The 20,290-nt window shown below is 41.9% G+C and overlaps 1 protein-coding gene across 1 annotated transcript in view; it reads right to left on the reverse strand.

The window, feature by feature from the left end:
* Positions 1-1,662: 1,662 nt before the first annotated feature.
* BMPR1A (bone morphogenetic protein receptor type 1A) overlaps positions 1,663-20,290 on the reverse strand; it is an 82,079-nt gene continuing 63,451 nt past the window's right edge. Inside the window, exons 5-12 of the mRNA XM_034435384.3 lie at positions 18,326-18,422; positions 17,344-17,443; positions 16,511-16,655; positions 15,466-15,658; positions 13,914-14,211; positions 12,340-12,515; positions 9,956-10,086; positions 1,663-8,706 (exon numbers count right to left, since the gene is read on the reverse strand). Of these exons, the coding sequence (XP_034291275.1) occupies positions 8,581-8,706; positions 9,956-10,086; positions 12,340-12,515; positions 13,914-14,211; positions 15,466-15,658; positions 16,511-16,655; positions 17,344-17,443; positions 18,326-18,422 (1,266 nt within the window). The 3' untranslated portion in view covers positions 1,663-8,580. The remainder of the gene's footprint in view (positions 8,707-9,955; positions 10,087-12,339; positions 12,516-13,913; positions 14,212-15,465; positions 15,659-16,510; positions 16,656-17,343; positions 17,444-18,325; positions 18,423-20,290) is intronic.

Raw genomic sequence — 20,290 nt, forward strand, 5'->3', positions numbered from 1 at the left:
CACATGTGCCATAGGTCCGCCATCACGGGGTTAGCCTCTTCACACTGAGCCTCTGTCAAAAGATTCAACTGTCAGGTTTCGATGTCGTCTCAAATAAATTGCATTTCCAAACAGATAATCTTTGATGAAATCTTTCATTTATTAAGCACGACAATCTGTCCCCGATTATGTCGAAGCCAACACTGACTTCCTGACCCCAAACCTTCCCTTTCCGTTCCCCAATTCTCTGCGTCTCATTGGCCATCTTCCAAATCACTCTCCCCATATCTACTACTTCAGCTCCCAGAAATGTCCCCCCTCCCACCCCATCTCCTAGGGGATATTATCTTCAGGGAAAATAAGTAGGTGAAAAGTCAAGCATCCTCTTGCCAGCTGTCCTCTCTTATCCTCCTTATGTCAGCACTGGAACGAATGCAGTTTGAAGTGCTGACATCAACATTACCTGGAAACTCATCCCGCAAAACGTGGATTCTTGTGTTGATCACACATAATAAGGCTCTTAGAAATTCCGAAGTTTCTATAAGGATCCCAAAAGGAATTGGGAGCAAACATAAAGGACTTTTTGGTAAAAGGGGGATAAACAGCAAGATTGGTAGGGGGAAAAATGGCCAATTGGATCAAGGAATGAACTTCAAATTAAGTTGCCAGAGTGTTGTGACTCCGACCCCCGAGCCTGTCCTAACAGAGGGAGAGGACTCAGAAGGTGAAGGAGAGGAATTGGCAAGGCCTCCCTCTCCAGGACCTTCCTCTCTGGCAATGCCTCAGGTTTCCTCCGAAGGCCAAGAGATATGCCAGGAGCAAGGCACTTCGGAGCAGCTGCAGATAGAGAGCGAGAGGGATGAGTTTTGGCTGGATCCCAGACAGTGTCGGAAGGATAAGCGCACGCAGCAGAGAAAGAGGCGTGGGCAGGCCAGAGATTGAGCTGAGTCACTGGACCACACCCTACAAGGGATAAAAGGGGTTGTGTCAGCTATTCAGGCCTTGTGACGGACAAATTGAAAAGCTCGTAAGTCATATCGTGTTTCTAGAACCCTAGAATCTCTTTTAGAATCTCTTTTTGGATTTCTTCGGACTGGACTTTGACAATTCTTTGCTTTGTGGAATTAATTTGGTATATCGGACTGAGGAGAAAAAACCTCCCTTAGTGAGTAAAATTTCTTGGCAGGCAGTTCATGGTTCGTTGCCAAGTCTGTTATCTTAAAGAAACTCCTGACTGTTTGATTCATTAACTCCTGGCTGTCTGTGTGTGTGTGTGCGTGCGGCGGGGACAGAACACAGGGTAAAATCCTGCTTGCAGCATCAACCTTTTTGGTAAATGGATTGTGGGAACACCAACCGTGGCAGCTGTACTAAGATCATCCATCCATTCACCCACCCAAACATCTACCTATCCATCCATCCATCCACCTACCCACCCACCGAAACATCCACCCATTCATCCAAATATCCATCCATCCATCTAGCCTTCTCTGTGCATCTTCATCATTTTTTAACGTAGCTGAAAAATGCTGTGCTAATTTTCTGAACAGACGTGTCTTCTTATACTTGAGCAGGTATTTTTCCCACACTCTTTTTTTTTAAAAGCAAAAGAGACCACGGTAGATCTGGAATTCTGCAGCCACCCATTATTAAAACTGCTCAGGAACAAATATATTACTAACGTTTACTAAAATAAGGTTATTTACTCAAAAAAAATATATGATACAGTGACATAAACTTGTGTACAGAACAAAGCAATTCATGGTAAACATAAGGCACCTTTTAAAACGGATGTGATACAAAAAAAAAAAAAAAAAGAAAGAAAAAGAAAAAGAAAAAGAAGAAGTAATCACCAGTACATTTTAAAAACATTCTACAACGCTCTGGCATCTGTAACAAAAGGAATATAATCAAGCTGTTTTCACCCTCTCTTCTTTATTTACAGTCTCTAAAGTCAGCTACATTATTCTTTCTGTATACAATATAATACATTTTTATATAAGGCAGGAAAAAGCCAGAGCAGGTAAGAGTACATGAAGTGAAATTCTATACTGCACTCAAGGTCATTAGGCAAAACTATAATGAGATGATTGAATGTGGACAAAAAGCATTGTTCCTTCCACATTTATTACACCAGTAACAAGCCTTTAAATTGGAGAACCCACCTGTTTCAAAAAATAAAAATAAAAATTGAGGCAAGACAGGGACATTTCTCTATTATGGAGATCTTTTCCCCCACAAAACGTGGAAACATCTGTTTCAACTCATGGAGATGTCTGCAACAGCCTGTTTCTGGTGATCTCCCTGCCTCGTAAACAGAGGTGGTATTCAGCCGGTTTGTATCGGTTCAGGTGAACCGGTAGTACCCACCCCGATGTCATGCCGTTCTATTTATCCATGTTCTTGAGGCCGGGTGCACGTGCATAGCAAGCGTGCCAAACCGGGGGTAAGAATATTGAAAACCCACCGCTGCTCGTAAACCAGCATTTGCCACCACAATCGACTGTGAGAAGACTCACAAGCATTGAAAATTTAGCAAAACGTAAGACAAGGGCAACTTTATATTTAACCGCTGTCACCAGATCAGAAAATGGATCAAATGCAAGACAGTTTCACCAAAGACCAAATCTTCCCCGTGCACCACCCAGCGGAATTTGGCACTTTCTCATTTAGGATCGGTTGACACAATTGCAGGTCGATTTTTGCATATTCTTTTTCTCTTTTTGACCACAAGAATCCCAGTGCTTGTGAGAGCTGGAGAGGATTTTTCTGCCCTCCGTGCTTTAGGTGGTGTAAACTGAATGAACTGGATCCACTGACAAATGGCCTTAAAAAAGGAACCCAATAGAGCAAGAAGCACTGAGGAAATAAGTATGAGAAATTAAAGGTATCCTTTAGTACCTTTAAAACCATGGTGGCGCAGTGGTTAGAGTGCAGTACTGCAGGCTACTTCTGCTGACTGCCTGCAATTTGGCAGCTCAAATCTCACAAGGCTCAAGGTTGACTCAGCCTTCTGTCCTTCTGAGGTCAGTAAAATGAGGACCCAGATTGCTGGGAGGAAGTATGATGACTCTGTAAACCGCTTAGAGAGGGCTGTAAAGCACTGTGAAGCGGTATATAAGTCTAAGCGCTATTGCTATCACTGAGATGAGCCAAAGGGACTTTGATGGATTCACTGAAGCAGAGCGTCCTTCTTGAAACGTGGAAGGCTGATTGACACCAGCCTCTCAGGACAAGCAGACCTTTGATGGCATGTGAGGCTCTTGGATTGTTTAATGCAAGGGTCTCCAACCTTGGCAACTGTCTGAGGAATTCTGGGAGTTGAAGTCCACAAGTCTTAAAGTTGCCAAGGTTGGAGACCTCTGATTTAATGGCACCAATAAGATTCCTTCTTTTTGCAAAAGGGGGTTTCATCTCTCAAATGAAGTGTTGTGACTCCGACCCCCGAGCCCGTCTTATCGGAGGGAGAAGACTCCGAAAGTGAAGGAGAGGAGTTGGCAAGGCCTCCCTCTCCAGGAACCTCCTCTCTGGCAATGCCTCAGGTGTCTTCCGAAGGAGAAGAGATAGGCCAGGAGCCAGGCACTTCCGAGCAGCCACAGTTAGACAGTGATGGAGATAAGTCTTGGCTGGATCCCTGACAGCGTCGGAAAGACATGCACACACAGCAGAGAAGGAGGCGTGCCAGAGATTAAGCTGAGTCACTGGACCACACCCCACAGGGGATAAAAGGGGGTGTGGTGGCCATTCAGACTTTGTGACGGACAAAACTGAACAGCTAGCAAGTCATACTGTGTTTCTGGAACTTCGTTACATGCCTTCCTTGGATTTATTATGGACTGGACTTGACAATTCTTTGGCTTTGTGAACTTATTTTGGTTTATCTGGTGGAGGAGGAAAACCTCCCTTTGTGAGTAAAGTTTTTGGCAAGCAGCTACTGGGTTGCTGCCAATGCTGTTATCTCAAAGAAATTCCTGACTGCTGGTTTTATTAACTCCTGGCTGACTGTTCGTGTGCGTGTGTGAGACGGGGACAGAACATTATGGTGATGTTTGGCGGCATTTTGCAAATGGAGATATAAATCTTTCATTTACATCTCCGTAATTAATGTCTTGTCCCACAGAATGAACATTAACAATTTAAAGGAGCAGAAGGGCCACTGAGCAGATTACAACAGGAGGAACACTTTAGAGTAAGAAAGGTGAATCTTGCATGGGGTTACATGAATGGCTACTAACTGTCAAACGCCTACAAAGTAGCCGGACCTGCCTGTTGCTTCTAACACCATTCATTCCCCAACAAGGAGTAAAACATATGGAAATCTTCTTCCCCTACAATCAGGAACATTTTCTTCTGATGATTTCGTATTAATCTCAAGGCTTCCATTCGTAAGAGCTTTTTAAGGTGGAAGGTTTTCTTAAAAGCACAGTTCAAAGGCACATACCCGCTGGTCAGGCATCAATCTGCACAGCACATAATGGAAGACATTACAAAGTATTTTTTTGAAGAAGAGGTATGTACTCCCTAAGAGCAACCTGATTGAAAAGCACAATATACCGCTATCAAAACTTTCTACATTGGGCAGGGTTGTAAAAATAAGGCTGTTACCTAAGAAGGCCATTAGTTTAAACCAGGGGTCTCCAACCTTGGCAACTTTAAGACCATGCTGGCTGGGGAATTCTGGGAGTTGAAGTCCACAAGTCCTAAAGTTGCCACGGTTGGAGACTCCTGGTTTAAAACACAAAGCAAAACCATGTTGAATTCTGACAACTTCTGCACAGTTCACTCTTGCTATAATGAACATCCTGTTTCTTTATTTGCTTGCAACGTAGTCAGCTGAAATCTTCTCAAAGTCCTTCCCTTACACTGCCACAAACATCCCCCATTAATATCCAATGGCGGTTGAATCAAGCACACAGCACAATTTTGCGTAGTCCAGCTTGGCCATCTGTGTTAGACCTATCGTGTCCCAGGAAGAGTTTTATCCCACAAGAGATGGAGACATAGAGTCTCCATCTCTTGCACATGAAAGTGGGAAATTCTGAATTATCCATCGTCTTAAAACAACCAGTTCTAAGTTGTAAATTCAGCAAAAGGCATCCAATCACTGTTTCGCTCAGGTCCATCAAGTGACCTGTGATAAATGTGCACTTCAAAAAAAGGCAATGTGGGTTGGAAGATGTATCAATAAAACTTAAGGCGCTGGAAGAGACCTGTTGAATTACAGACTAAGTGATTAACAGCCTGGGAAATATTAAGGAGAAGCTATGCTTTTTTTTCAATTAAAAAATCAAGGCTGCGAGGCAGGTTCCAGACAAACATATGCTGAAATTTACTCCCGTGTACTGTGACTGATAGCAACAACAAGTTAGCTGAAAGAGTAAGGTAAGAGTAAGGCAAAGAGTTAGTAGTCAAATAAATGACATCATTTTCTAGAGCAGAATTAAACTGATGCGATTAATCTCAGGAGTTCTGACTGTGAATTATTCTCCTACTGTTAAATTGCAGAGAAAGGGGGAAAAATTGGTGCTTTTCATTCGGGAGTGTGTTGCTTTGATTATGCCGATGTGGGTTATTTTGAAACGAAGGGAGCTCACTGTGTTATGCAGCTGTAGTCCACTCTGGAAACTGTAATCCCTATCCTATTGGAGATCACCAGACCAGAACAGCTGATCTATACTAAGGTGTGTTAAGAAAATGTAAAGGATATTTAACAATTCATAGATATAACAACAAATTAGGAGGCCTACCGGATCCAAAGAGCAATGGCTCTGACCAAATATGACATTAACTAGATTGTCTTTTATTCTAAAGCTTTTAAAAAAATGTGAATATTAATAGTCAGCACTTACAACGTAGTAAAAGTTACCTACCCTAAGGCGGAAGTACACCGGCCAAATAAACTGACATACTCCTCACCAAAATTTCCAAAGAGGAGTGATATTTTTTGTAAACAAATCTTGGCTTAGATGGAATTTTGATTTAAAAGAATTTGGCTAGAACGGGGGTTTCTTATCTGTATTCTCAAGAAGCCCGAGATCACCCCGCTTCTTCAGAAGATCACTACAAGAAGACCATGATTGCTCACCGGTACAGAGGTTGTTTCAAAATTAAGAGAAAAATTAAAAGAAAGTTGGGTATCTGGATCTCTAGAATGTCATCGGGTTGCGAACTATACTGGTGTGGCACCTGGCGGATGAGTGATCCTTAGTGGACATAGCAGTATGGAAGTTAGAAAGAAATCTCGGAACGCACAGAAGGCAAAGAAAAAAAAAGCTGGTCTACATTAATAATTTGGTTTATTCCAGTGGTGAAATCCTCCCCGGTGTTGTGTTCCACCAGCAGCCTGCGGACCTGGAAGCATAGTCGGACAGCGAAGAGGCTGGGGAGGACCATGGGCCAGTCCTGGAGTCAGGGGAAGGCCCGGACGAGGGCTCTGCCTCGGAGACAAGAGATGGGGCCAGGGCCATCTGGGAGCGATGCATGGACTCCAGAACCTCCAGAGGCGGACAGCAGAGAGGCAGAGGAACAGGAGGAGCCTGTTCCTAGTGCACGCATGTGAAGAGCTGCCAGAAGGCAAAAGTAGTTGAAGAAAAAAGGACAACTCGGGAGTAAGGCCAAAAGATGATTGGCCACTCCCATAAGACTTAAAAGAGCAGCAACGAGCTGTTGGGTTGTTTGTAGAATAAGTTTGTTCAGGACTGAATTGTGTTTGGTAATCACTACTTGGGCCTTGGTCACAACACCTGGTTTGCCGCCCGCGCATGCACAGTGCACACCAAATGCACACTGTGAGCACGCACAGTGCACGTCAAATGCGCGCTTCGCATGGAAAAAGGAGGCTTGGGAAGGTAAGTAGAACAGCGAGTGGGGGGGAACAGCTGTGCTGCGTGATTTAGATTCGCTAATTGCGTGGCACAGCTGATCGTCGGAAATACCGGTTTGGATGAAACGGTAGCTTTTTTGTACTACCAGTTCGCCAGAACCGGTGCGAGCCGGTAGCATTTCTCCCCTGGTTTATCCCAAGTAATCTTTAACTGCTTGTGGAAAACAAGACATGAGGTAAATTTCAGAACCTTACACTACCTTCTGAGCAATGGACAGAAGAATGGGTCTCTCGCTAAGGACTGCTGGCAAAATGTTGTCGTCGTTTGCTGCCTTCTCAATAAATTAATCCATAGTTTATGTACCTATTATCCGTTCGGAGGAATATGCACTAATACTTAAAAGGCATTGCTGAGCGAGCAAGTGACTTAAAGAAATGTTAAATAAAATGTGTACACCAAGTTATAAATTAAATGAATACTGCTGTGTATTGCCTGACCCAAAATCCCTTACATGCCATTGTTGCTTCAATTCACACTCAAGTTGAATTAAAGCAAGTGTGTCTAACACCTTGGCCACTTTAAGAACCGTGGACTTCAATTCCCAGAATTCCCCAGCCATATAGCTGGGGAATTCTGGGAGTTGAAGTCCAGAAATCTTCAAGTTCCCTTCAAGGATGGACACTCCTGCAATTAAATCTTCAACCGAATGCTTCTCAAAGGAAAATTTAAACGCTTGTGTAATATCTGTGCATCTATTCCAATGCACTATTCAAAAAGTGTCACATCCAGCAGGTGTGTTTCTAATGGAACCTAATGACTTTGAAAATTACTTTCAGATCTCTGCACGGCATGTTTACACACATACAAAGAGCAGGAAATAAAAGCACTCTGCGTACTGCATAAATAATTTCCCTTTTCAAAAAAAACAAAACAAACAAAACAAACAAAAAACCAACCAACCAACTAACCAGCTATGGCACTGTTTACAGTACAAGATTACAGGCACTTAAAAATGATCAAAGCAATTCTGCGGTTCGATGTGGCGGGCTCGGGTCTTTAGGAACAGCCCTGGATGTTGATTTCGATCTTCGCATCAAACTTGAAAAGAAAGCTGTGCACAAATTCATAGGGGCTGTTTGGGTCATCCTTGACGCAAACACAAAAGGAAGGTAGAAGTAACCCTTTTTCGCATCTCGAAGGCATCGTGAAAAAAAAAAAAAGAAAAAAAAGAAACGGTAGCTTTGCACAAAATTGAATGGCTTCTTAAGTACTCCAAACATGGGAGAAAAATCCTGGCACAACATTGTACAAGACTTAAGGGACTTGTCCAATTACTTAAGTGTCCCAGACACACAGGCTATTCTGTCAAGTCCTGGTTAGGTAACATCAATGTAGGAGACAAAAAAAGCTTGATTCTGTTTTTTCTTTTGTTTGCTGTTGCGTTCATTTAATTTAAGGCTTTCACAGAAAGCGCAATCAATCTGAATGTTCAATTCAGCCCTAAAGAAACTGATGAGACTCTAAAAACTGGGATTAAAATCTTAATGCAGCTCAAAATAATTAAAAAAAAAGATAAGGCCATCCATGCGTGTACTGTATCGTGTGCACGGATCCCATGTTCTTATTAAAATTTTAGTATTTATTAGCAGCCTGTAGAATTAGCGAGGAAGTGTGGGCTGAAAGTCAGAGGTCCCCTCCTGATCCCACCAAACCTGCTCTGGGGTTGAGTGAACAGCTCTTAAGAGTCCCAAATTCACTCTTCTGCGACGTTTCTTTGTCAAATTTTAACATCTTGCGATTCCACCATCTTGCCCAGGGTTTTCTTAATCCTCAAGGCGGTCAGTCTAGAGGCTGGGTTGTGGGCCCAGCATTCGCACATTAACTTCAGTATGGCTCTTAAACACTGGAAACAGAACAGAACAGAAAAAATCTCATCGAAAGGAATACACTGAAATAATATTAACCAACCAACATTGTAACATACGCCAGCCCCACTATGCCCAATTTACAACCAGTCACACAGAGAAAAATAACATCAGGTCAAGCATGAGAAAACTCCAAAGCAGATGAATTGAACAGGAATTCCATAATAACAATGGAATTCCTGGGCTTAATGAGAGAGAAGCACAGATGAAGAAAGGAATGAGAAAAAGAAATGCCAGAAAACTAGTAACAGAGGACTACATAGCATAAATTAAAGGTTGAAACTACTGTAGTATCCTTTACTTTGGAGTTAACTACTGTAGTATCCTTTATTTTGGAATAAAAGATAAATAAAAAAACCAGAGGCAATAATAATACAAAGAGGCAAAGAACACAAAAACCAATTTAAGAAAGTATCTTTTTAAAAGAGTCTAGTAATTGGGTATGCATACATATATTGAGAAATCAGATTTTAGGAAATAAAAGCATTTTAAATATCTACTCTTAGTATTTTAAGACAAAACAGTGCTTTACATGTATGGATAATCTATTGGCAAAAATATTAACAAAGTAACCGAATTTAAAGGTGTCCTTTGACCATTATTATATTCAAAGCGCTTTGATGTTGCATTAATTGTTCAGCAAAACAATTTCTCGGAATAACATGATGTGACCGAGTTCTCCAGCATGGTGGATAGCATTGTTTTGTTTTGTTCTAAACTTGAAAGAAAAGCATTTTTTCTGCCTACTCTGAACTTGTAGTCCTGGTGGACGAAAAGATCCCAATCAGAAGCCAGCCAGAAGGCATGGGATCTTTTTGTAAGCAAAAAGAAATAAAATCTGCCATCACAGAGATTTCATTCCTTGTGTGGTGCGTAAAAGTTCCCCTCGCACTAGTGCTAGTTATTCCCGACTCTAGGGGGCGGTGCTCATCTCCGTTTCAAAGACGAAGAGCCAGCGCTGTCCAAAGACGTCTCCGTGGTCATGTGGCTGGCATGACTCAATGCCAAAGGCGCACGGAACGCTGTTACCTCCCCACCAAAGGTGGTCCCTATTTTTCTACTTGAATTTTTTCGTACTTTTGAACTGCTAGGTTGGCAGAAGCTGGGACAAGTAACGGGAGCTCACCCCGTTACGGGGCACTAGGGATTCGAACCGCTGAACTGCCGACCTTTCGATCGACAAGCTCAGCGTCTTAGCTGCCATGTCCCTTATTGTGTGATGCTTACCTCATCGCTATTCCATCGATTTGACACCACCGGGCGCAGATGCTTCACGCAGACCACCTCTCTCATATCCTCGAACGAAGGATCGTTCGGGACCATATCGTAATAGGGGAGTTGGTATTCTTCAACAATCCCTGCAAGAAATTCACAGCTGCTATAAATATTGGAATGAGTTATGCTCTAACAGTCCATAGAAAATGTGCAGTTAAACTCTCACAGGCTCAATTTCCCCAGTTTGAAGAATACTGTGAACAAAAAGAGAGCCATTTGTGGCTTTCTCTATTTCTATTTCTGGAGCAAATCCAATCAGTCCCAAAGAAGAAAAAAGCACTAGACAGCCCACCTGCCTTCCATTCTATTTGCATCCTATTTCTCATGCAGAGGGTGTGGCAAAATATACATAAAATTTCCTCACAACTACAGTTAAAACAGAGCACTGTATAAAAGGCCCTCAAGAATGAGAGATTCTTTATTTTATTTTATTATTTTATTTATTTATTTATTTATTTTATTTTATTTATTTTACTTTATTATTTTATTATTATTTTATTTTACTTTATTATTTTATTTTATTTTATTTTATTTTATTTTATTATTTTATTTTATTTTATTTTATTTTATTTTATTATTTTATTTTATTTTATTTTATTTTATTCTATTTTATTTTATTTTATTTTATTTTAATTAGATTTATATGCCGCCCTATCTCCATACGACTCAGGGCGGCTCACAACAATTAAGATATACAATCTCAATCTCAATCCAAGTAAGAAACATGTTAAAATACATATTAAATGCATATTAAAATACATTAAAAATAAAAAACCCCATCAGTCCAGGCTGGGCAATTTAAATAGCCATGTTTTTAGTTCGCGGCGGAAAGTGCGAAGGTCAGGGGCCAACCGGAGCCCCTGGGGGTTGTTATCCTGGGTTGTTCAGATGCCACTTTTAGTATTTAACAGAATAACAGAAGACGACCTTGGAGGTCTTCTAGTCTAACCCCCTTGTTCAAGCAGGAAACCCTATAACAGTAGTCAGAAACCCAGGGCTCTGGAGCCGCATGTGGCTCTTTCATCCCAATGCTGTGGTTCCCTCTTGCTGGTCGGCTCCACAATTGATAGGGCTTTCGGTTAAGACAGGTAGAGGAAAAAGGATGCCATGCTAGGAGGAGACTATGATGGGAGAACCAGACTTCCGGTCGACTCCAGAATTGAATGGGAGCTCCGGTTAGGACCTTTGTGGCTCTTTTGAGTGTTTAAGGTTGCTGACTCCTGCCCTATACCAATGATGGAGAACCTATGGCACACATGCCAGAGGTGGCACGCAGCACCCTCTCTGATGGCACGAGAGCCGTCGCCCAAGTTCACTTCTGTGCATGCACGCGTGCCTCCCGCCGGCCACATGGTCTTCGGGTCTCTGCTGTGCATGCGTGGGGGTAGTGCACGCATTGCATTTTGGGTGTTTGGGTTTGGGTGTGCGCGTGCTTTGGGCATTCAGTCCGGAAAAGGTTAGCCATCACTGCCTAATACCATTTCAGACAAATGGCTGATCAGTCTCTTCTTAAAAGCCTCCAGTGATGGGGCACCCACAATTTTTGAAGGCAAACTATATCACTGGTTAATTGTTCTAACTGTCAAGAAATTTCTCCTTAGTTCTAGGTTGCTTTCTCCTTGATCAGTTTCCATTCATTGTTTCTTGCCTTGCCTTCAGGTGCTTTGGAAAACAGGTTGACCTCCTCTTCTTTCTGGCCGACCCTCAAATATGGGAACACTGCTATCCTGTCACCCTGGTCCTCCTTTTCACTAGACTAGACTTATCCAATTCCTGCAACTCTCCTTCACATGTTTTAGTCTCCAGGCCCTTAATCCTCTTTGTTGGTCTATCGTAGCAATAGCTAATCTTGCGTGCGAGGAGTGGGATTCAAAAATTTTATCAACCTACACCACGGGGGTGATGGTGGTGTTTTGCCCTTCCCAGGCTCTGGAGGCTTTCCCTGAGCCTCCGGAAGGGTGGAAACGGTCTCCCCTGGGCTCCGGAGCCCCTCTGGAGGCCGGAAACAGGCCTGTTTTCTCACTTCCGGAAAGGCATATTACCCCGCGCATGCGCATGTGACCCCCCCATGCATGCGCACGCGACCTCTGCACATGCACGTGTGTCTCCCACATGTGCCCCACCCCCTGCGCATCCCGAAAATCAGGTGGCTGGACCTGAGCTAGGTGATGGCTTGCGTACCCGCAGAGGGCTCTGCGTCCCCGCTGTGGCACGTGTGCCATAGGTTCGCCATTGCGGCTTTTATCGTTTAGCGCAAAAGGATTCAGACAAAGAGGAACACAGAAGGTTCTGTTTGCAGAGGGTTTGGGGGCGATTTTTTTTGGTTTTTTGTTTACCTCCTGTGATGCATCGCCGAGCCATTTCCCAAATGATCAAGCCGAAGCTGTAGATGTCGGCCATGATGTACGGCTGGAAATGATTCTTATTCAAAGTTTCATCCAGGACTTCAGGGGCCATGTACCGTTTTGTGCCCACCCGTGTATTTATAGGCACATCGACTTCATTTGTATCGCTAAAAGAAGGCAAAAGATATGAAACAAGGTAAAACACGACAGAAGACGGTGCAATTATGGTAATTACCACACAAAGCATTTACGACGGTAATATTTTCATGCAAACGCACTGAGATTAAACTAATTTACCAATGAAGAACATTTTCAACCGCCTGCTTCCAAGACCGAAATTATACTAATACGGTTATTTCTCGAGCATTAATGGAACGATATTACTGAAGATTCGGCATTGAAAGGATTTCTTCATTGTAATGGAAAGGAACAATGCTGTTTAGATCTTTGGGCAAGCAACCACACATTAAGGTGGTTAGATGCATAACTCTAAACCCCTGTGTTGCTCTCATTATAGGAAACATTCACCTGCTGAGGGGGGACAAGGTGTTGATCTAGATGATCTAATAGTAACAGTATAATAGAGTTAGAAGGAAACTTGGGAGGTGTTCTAGTCCAAACCCCTGCTCAAACATTCGACCCTATACCATTCTGGACAAACAGTTGTCCAACCTCTTCTTAAAAACCGCCACTGATGGAGCACTCACAACTTCTGAAGGCAAACTGTTCTCCTGATTAATTGTTCTCTCTGTCAGGAAATTTCTCCTTAGTTCTAGCCTGGATCTCTCTTTAATGATCTTCTACTCATTATTTCCTGCCCTGCCCTCAGGTGCTTCGGAGAATAGGTTGACCCCCTCCCCCTTCTGTCTGTGGCAGCCCCTCAAATATTGGAAGACTGCTATCAAATCACTCCTAGTCCTTCTCTTCTTTAGATTAGACATTCCCAGTTCTTGCTACCATTCAACCTATGTTTTATCCTCCAGGCCCTTAATCATCTTTGTTGCTCTTCCCTTAATTCTTTCTAGAGTCTCAACGTATTTTTGTACTGCAGAGACCAGAATTGGATGCAATATTCCAAGCATGGTCTTACCAGTGCAGCATAAGTACTAACAATTCATATGACCTTGATACTATCTCTATGTTGATGCACCTCCAGGCTTCCTTGTATATATGAATACTGAATTTTCTTTATCGGTGCCTCTCAGCCTTAGCAACTTTAAGCTGTGTGGACTTCCACTCCCAGAATTCTGGGAGTAGAAGTCCACACAGCTTAAAGTTGCTAAGGTTGAGAAGCACTGTTCTCTATAAAGCCACGATGGCGCAGTGGTTAGAGTGCAGTACTGCAGGCTACTTCTGCCGGCTGCCTGCAATTTGGCAGTTTGAATCTCACCAGGCTCAAGGTTGACTCAGTCTTCCATCCTTCCAAGGTGGGTAAAATGAGGACCCAAATTCTTGGGCGCAAGAGGCTGACTCTGTAAAACCACTTAGAGAGGGCTGCATAAGCACCGCAAAGCGGTATATAAGTCTAAGTGCTATTGCTATAAAAGGAGGAGTTGATTGTCTACCTGTTAAATTTGACAGCGAGGCCCAAATCTGCAATGCAGCAGGTCCCGTTCCTTTTGATCAAAATATTTTTGCTCTTCAGGTCTCGGTGAGCAATAGCAGGCTTGCCTTGGGTCCCATAGATTTCCGTGTGCAGATGGCAGAGACCACACGCAGCAGAATAAGCCAGTTTCAACAAAGCTCTGTTGTCCAGCGTGGTATACTGGAGGAAATCATACAACGAGCCCTTTTCGTGGTAATCGGTGATTAGGTAGAGATGAGTCCAGGAACCTGTGCCTTTAATGTCTGCTGCAATGAACCCTGCAGAATTTGGAATAGAATGGGGGTTAAGTGCTTTCCATGAATCATTCAACGAAAAGCAAATTTAGAGATTAATAATGAATACATTAGAAAGCATTTTGGAGACAACAAGGCAAGCTTCTTCACTCAGGTAGCTGTCACCCAAATCCAGTTATTCAGCTTTTAGGAGAATAAAAGCCAAATGTTGTCCATTTTTGAGTTTCTGATTTATATTTTTCATTGCGGTGGTTCGAGGTTTCCTAATGTTAACAGTTAGGTGAAAAAAAAAATTATGAAGGTTCCCCCCCCTCCCTTTTGGAAATATCAAAATGTTATCTTCATTGAAACACTCTGAATTTTTTCAACTATACATCTTTTGAGGGATTTCTTGCATGCACAGCCTGTTTTAAATCACCTCGCAGTGATTTAAATAGGATTTAAATCAGGGATTTCACGTGGCCACTGAAGATCTTTCTTTCTTTCTTTCTTTCTTTCTTTCTTTCTTTCTTTCTTTCTTTCTTTCTTTCTTTCTTTCTTTCTTTCTTTTTCTTTCTTTCTTTCTTTCTTTCTTTCTTTCTCTCTCTCTCTCTCTCTCTCGCTCTCTTTCCTTTCTTCCTTCTTTCTCCCTTTCCTTTCCCCTTTTTCCTTTCTGTTTTTTTTTCAACAGTTCCCTAATGGATTTATTGAAATATTTAGTGTCCTTGTCATGTTGCACTTGATTTTAATTTTAGGTATCTGAGTTAGTGATAAATGTAGGTGTGTGCTTACTTTTTCCCCAGGTGAAATTTGCAGTTATGTTTATTTAAATTATAGATTGGAACGCAAACTGAAAATGTTGCATGATCTTCTGTTACATTATATCCCCTTTATCAACACGACTGAAATGAAGAACTAACATTTGTATGCTGATAAGTTGAAAAGCTAAAAACAAAAATTGTAAATGGTGTGTCCTTGCTTTTTTTCAACAAGATTGTACAGAAATTACACACTTTACTAGCTGCAAATCCAATGGAATAAATTGGCTCACTCTGAATTTTAGGAATATAGCTGGCGATTCTAGGATTTTTCAACTCATCCAAGTTTCACTTTACTGGAGAAAATATTTCAAGCCTTAACAACTAACAAGGCAAATGGAATTCAGTAAAACAACAGAAAAACACCCTGACACCTTGGAGAAAACTTTTTGTCATCTTTTCATTTTCTGCTAGAGATGTTGCATTATGTATGAAGTCTTTTCAATGACAACACAATCACAGCGTGAGCGTCGTTGCTTACCGAGTATATTTTCATGGCGCATAAGAACCGTCTGGTAAATCTCCGTTTCCCGAAACCAGCTGGCTTCTTCGGGGGTGCAAAACACTTTCACGGCTACCCTTTCCCCTCTCCATTTACCCATCCAAACTTCACCGTATCTCCCTTTTCCAACCTGCTGGATCATCTGAATCTGTTTGGCGATCGTCCGTTGCACCTGACAAAAAATAAAAAAATTTAAAAATGGCACCTGAGGATTCTCAAGCTGCAGATGAAATGTTTGAACATCTATTTCTTTTCTTTTCTTTTGTTTTTTTTTACAAAAAGGATGTGAACTAAAAAAGCAATGTGACCTCTTTGAGGATTTCCTAGATTAGGCACTTAAGTGACTCATTCATAAACAGCTTTCTTTTAAATTGAAGCAGGCCATAGCTGAAAAGCACAGGATTGAATCAGGCGGTAGCTGATTCAGTTCAATTCTTGGAACTGAATTAATTTTGCTTGTTTTTCTTCAAGAATGCTTAGGCCGTCGGAGAAGGAATGGCAGAGCCAGGGGTTGGCGTGAAAAGAGGGATCAGCCTAGAATCCCTACGTAGCCACAAACAAACTAAGTTCAACCCCTTTTTGTGCTGTTGAATCTTATCTAGCTCTAACCAGGTGCTGATAGTTGGGAAGATTCCTGTACATGGGTTATTAGCAAAAAACCCACAAGTTAAATTGATAAAATCAGTTAAACTGAACCTTCATGCCTGGACCTCATCTTTCGTAATGACAGAAACGTTGACAAGTCTGCTATAAGGGCCATGGTGGCGCAGTGGTTAGAATGCAATACTGCAGGCTACTTCTGCTGTCTGCCGGCTGCCTGCAATTTGACAGTTCGAATCTCACCAGGCTCAAGTTTGACTCGGACTTCCATCCTTCCGAGGTGGGTAAAATGAGGACCCAGATTGTTGGGGGCAATAGGCTGACTCTGTAAACCGCTTACAGAGGGTTGTAAAGCACTGTGAAGTGGTATATAAGTCTAAGCACAATTGCTATAAATCACATAACTCTTAAACCACGGGCTTACCAACAGAGGCAGTCCTGAACCACTGCCAGAGCTGATCGACTGGTCAATAAGATCCTTTAATGATTCCCCAGATGGGATGAAGGCCTCATCCTGCTCCAAATCACGATTGTAACGTCGTCTCTTTGCTACCCCTTTGCAGTAATGCCTGGAGGAAAAACGGATTTAAATTCACGGATCTTGCTTTCCTTCATGACATAAAATTCTTATTTGTCAAAAGTACAGTAATTCCAAAATCATATGCCACAGACTTTCTCCAATTTTACATTTGTAATTTCCTAATTGTTCATTTTACGTGATTGTTATCTACTTATAACAGAAATGAATAACAACAGAAAGTTTGTGCCTCATCTCGAATGCACGGTTTAAGTTTAAGTGATAAATGAGCCCCCTAATTTCTATCTCTGGATATAATATCATATAAAATGTCTTATCTTTGTCTTAGTATGGAGCTATTTAACTAAGATCAAGCTAAATAACTGAAGCTAAATTAGATGAATTTAAATAATCCTAGATTTTCTGAAAATATCTTCAGGATATATGTAAGGAATATATGTAAAGGAATATATTAACCATAAACAAATGTGCAGATAGGCATATATAGGTCCCAAATCATTAAAAATATTTTATATCCAGCACAAATAAGATCATGAATCTTGAAAGTTTCTCCCATATTCCATTACAGACTGTGTAATGGGATGTCCTGAGTATTATTCCACTTTATAAAATTTTCTACACATTTAACCACCAAAAGTGATGTAAATCAAATTGGGTTCTTCCAGTCTATCCTGTTTTAATGCAACACATTAAAGCCGCAAATATGCAATATAGTTTACCTGTAGCAGAAACAGCCAAAGAGGGCAATCATGGCAATTATGCAGACTGCCATGCAAATAAGCACAGCTATCCAACGTATGCTGCCATCAAACAAGGTATCTAAACAAACAAACAAACAATAAATAAATAAATAAATATATATTAACACAGTATTTCTCAACCTTGGCCACTTTTAAGATGTGTGGTCTTCAACTCCCAGAATTCCTCAGCATATCCTGGCTATGGAATTCTGGGAGTTGAAGTCCACACATCTTAAAAGTTGCCATGGTTAAGAAACACTGCATTAACGTAATCATAATTAAATGCAGAATTCTCTCACGGAAATGATCAGACAAGATTTAGACAAATCTTATTGCAATCTACCTTCAGTAATGCAATTTTGCAATAGTTGTTGTGTATAAACTGTACTCGGAATGCCATCATCTGTGGTTCTATTATTATTCAACTGGCATTTCACTCCCCAGAGATCATAATTAACAAGGTAAAGATCTCTGATTTGAAATGCTTTGAAACAGGGCAATCTGCCTAGCACCTGATTTGATGTCTATGTAAACAATATTACATTTCCCCAGAGTTTTATACTACCGTGTTTCCCTGAAAATAAAATCGGGTCTTATATTAATTTTTGCTCCAAAAGATGAATTAGGGCTTATTTTCTGGTTAGGTCTTAGTTTTGGGGAAATACGGTACTAAATGCACCAGCTGACAATCTTAACTGGGGCTTATTTTGGGAGTAGGGCTTATATTACGAGCATCATGAAAAATCATGCTAGGACTGATTTTTCGGTTGGGTCTTATTTTCGGGGAAACACGATATGTTTTACTATGCTCAGAACTAACTGATGTCCACATTGTTAAATCTTCTGATGCTTGAATATTAGACCAATATTAGACCATTGAAAAATAGATGGGTAAAATCTTCATGCAAACACCCACTACCCCGTAGATCCCACCCACTGAATATATCAGCAAGCATGGTACCTGTTGAAGTAGGGGGTAGAGTGGGCTGCAGATCTTGATTGCAGAAGTCGGTCCGGCAACATTCAATGGTACGGCGCCGTAGAACAACTCGAGAATCCTACAGAAGAAATTGGACACTGAAGCAGCGCAGAAGCACATAGATATATATGCCCGTATTCGTATATCCGTTAGTTGTCATTATTTAGAGTATGATGAGAACATGGCAGAAGTGAAGTAAACACACACATATATAAGATAAAAGGTTCCCATCGCACATCTGTGCTAGTCGTTCCTGACTCTAGGGGGCGGTGCTCATCTCCGTTTCAAAGTCAAAGAGCCAGCACTGTCCGAAGACCTCTCCGTCGTCATGTGGCCGGCATGACTCAACGCCAAAGGCGCATGGAACGCTGTTCCCTTCCCACCAAAGGTGGTCCCTATTTTTCTACTTGCATTTTTTACATGCTTTCGAACTGCTAGGTTGGCAGAAGCTGGGACTAGTAACGGGAGCTCACCCCGTTACGCGGCACTAGGGTTTCGAACTGCTGAACTGCTGTCCTTTCAATCGACAAACTCAGCATCTTAGCCACTGAGCCACCGCATCCCCTTCACACATATATACAGTCTATGTAATTATAAGTAAAACGTCTAGGGGGGTACGGCACTGCCCTCATAACTGAATGTCCAATTCAGCTATATTCAGAGGCAATGGCCTCTGGACTGCTTTGTGCAGATCTCCTAAGGAACCAGAGAATGTACTTTATGGGCAATCTTGCACAATATGTTTAACAGTTTGCAGATCAGCACCACAATTGCAACAAGGAGAATCCTTCCATCCCCACTGATACAGGGCAGAGACAATTCTTCCAGTATCACATCTAATTCTGAGACAGGTCAAAACTAGATGACTTGGTAGAGGGATCACTAATGGTCTGGCCACAAGAAAGTAAGTATATAAGTAAGTAAGTATATATATACGAGACCGCCTTCTGCCACCGATAGCCTCCCACCGGCCAATACGCTTCCACAGAGAGGGGCTCCTCAGGGTGCCATCGGCCAAACAATGCCGACTGGCGACACCCAGGGGGAGAGCCTTCTCTGTGGGGGCACCAGCCCTCTGGAATGAGCTGCCCCTAGAGGTTTGTACAATCCCCGACCTGCGTACCTTTCGCCGCGCCTTGAAGACCCTTTTGTTCCAACAAGCCGGGCTGGCCTAATATGAATTTTATAATGGGTGTATGTTAGTTTTTAATCTGTGGGCCAAATTTTTATATATTCGATTTTAAATTGTTTTTAAATTCTGTAAATCTATATGTGTTTTAATATGGCTGTACACCGCCCTGAGTCCTTTGGGAGAAGGGTGGTATAGAAGTCCAATAAACATAAACATATACATAAGTACATTGGACTATTAGCTAGTCATACATATTTTCACAACCATGTACAGATGTTCCGGAATCTACAACAAAGTACTGGAAAGCAGGCATTTATGTATATTGCTGCTTTCCAAACAATATTTAAAATAGAGAAATGAGATCTGCCACAAAAGGTTGTGATGTGAAGGTCAGGTAGCCATAGCTGTGACCTTCACCTAGCAATAGCAATAATGTACCGCTTCACAGTGCTCTACGGCAGAGGTCTCCAATCTTGGCAACTTTAAGACTTGTGGACTTCAACTCCCAGAATTCCTCAGCCAGCTTTTCTGGGAGTTGAAGTCCACAAGTCTTAAAGTTGCAAAGGTTGGAGACCCCTGCTCTACAGCATTTTCTGAGTGGTTTACAGAGTCAGCACATTGTCCCCAACCATCTAGGTCCTCGTTTTACCTTGGAAGGATGGAAGGCTGAGTCAACCTTGAGCCAGTCAGGATCGAATTCCCGGCTGTGGGTAGAGTCAGCCTGCAATTCTGCATTCTAACCACTGCACCGCCATGGCTCTCACCTAGCATGCCCCATTCTATTTTCCATTTTTAAATTTAATTTATTTTTTATT

The sequence above is a fragment of the Pantherophis guttatus genome, chromosome 6 (genome assembly GCF_059756535.1).
Source record: "Pantherophis guttatus breed Tessera chromosome 6, ASM5975653v1, whole genome shotgun sequence".
NCBI lineage: Eukaryota > Metazoa > Chordata > Lepidosauria > Squamata > Colubridae > Pantherophis > Pantherophis guttatus.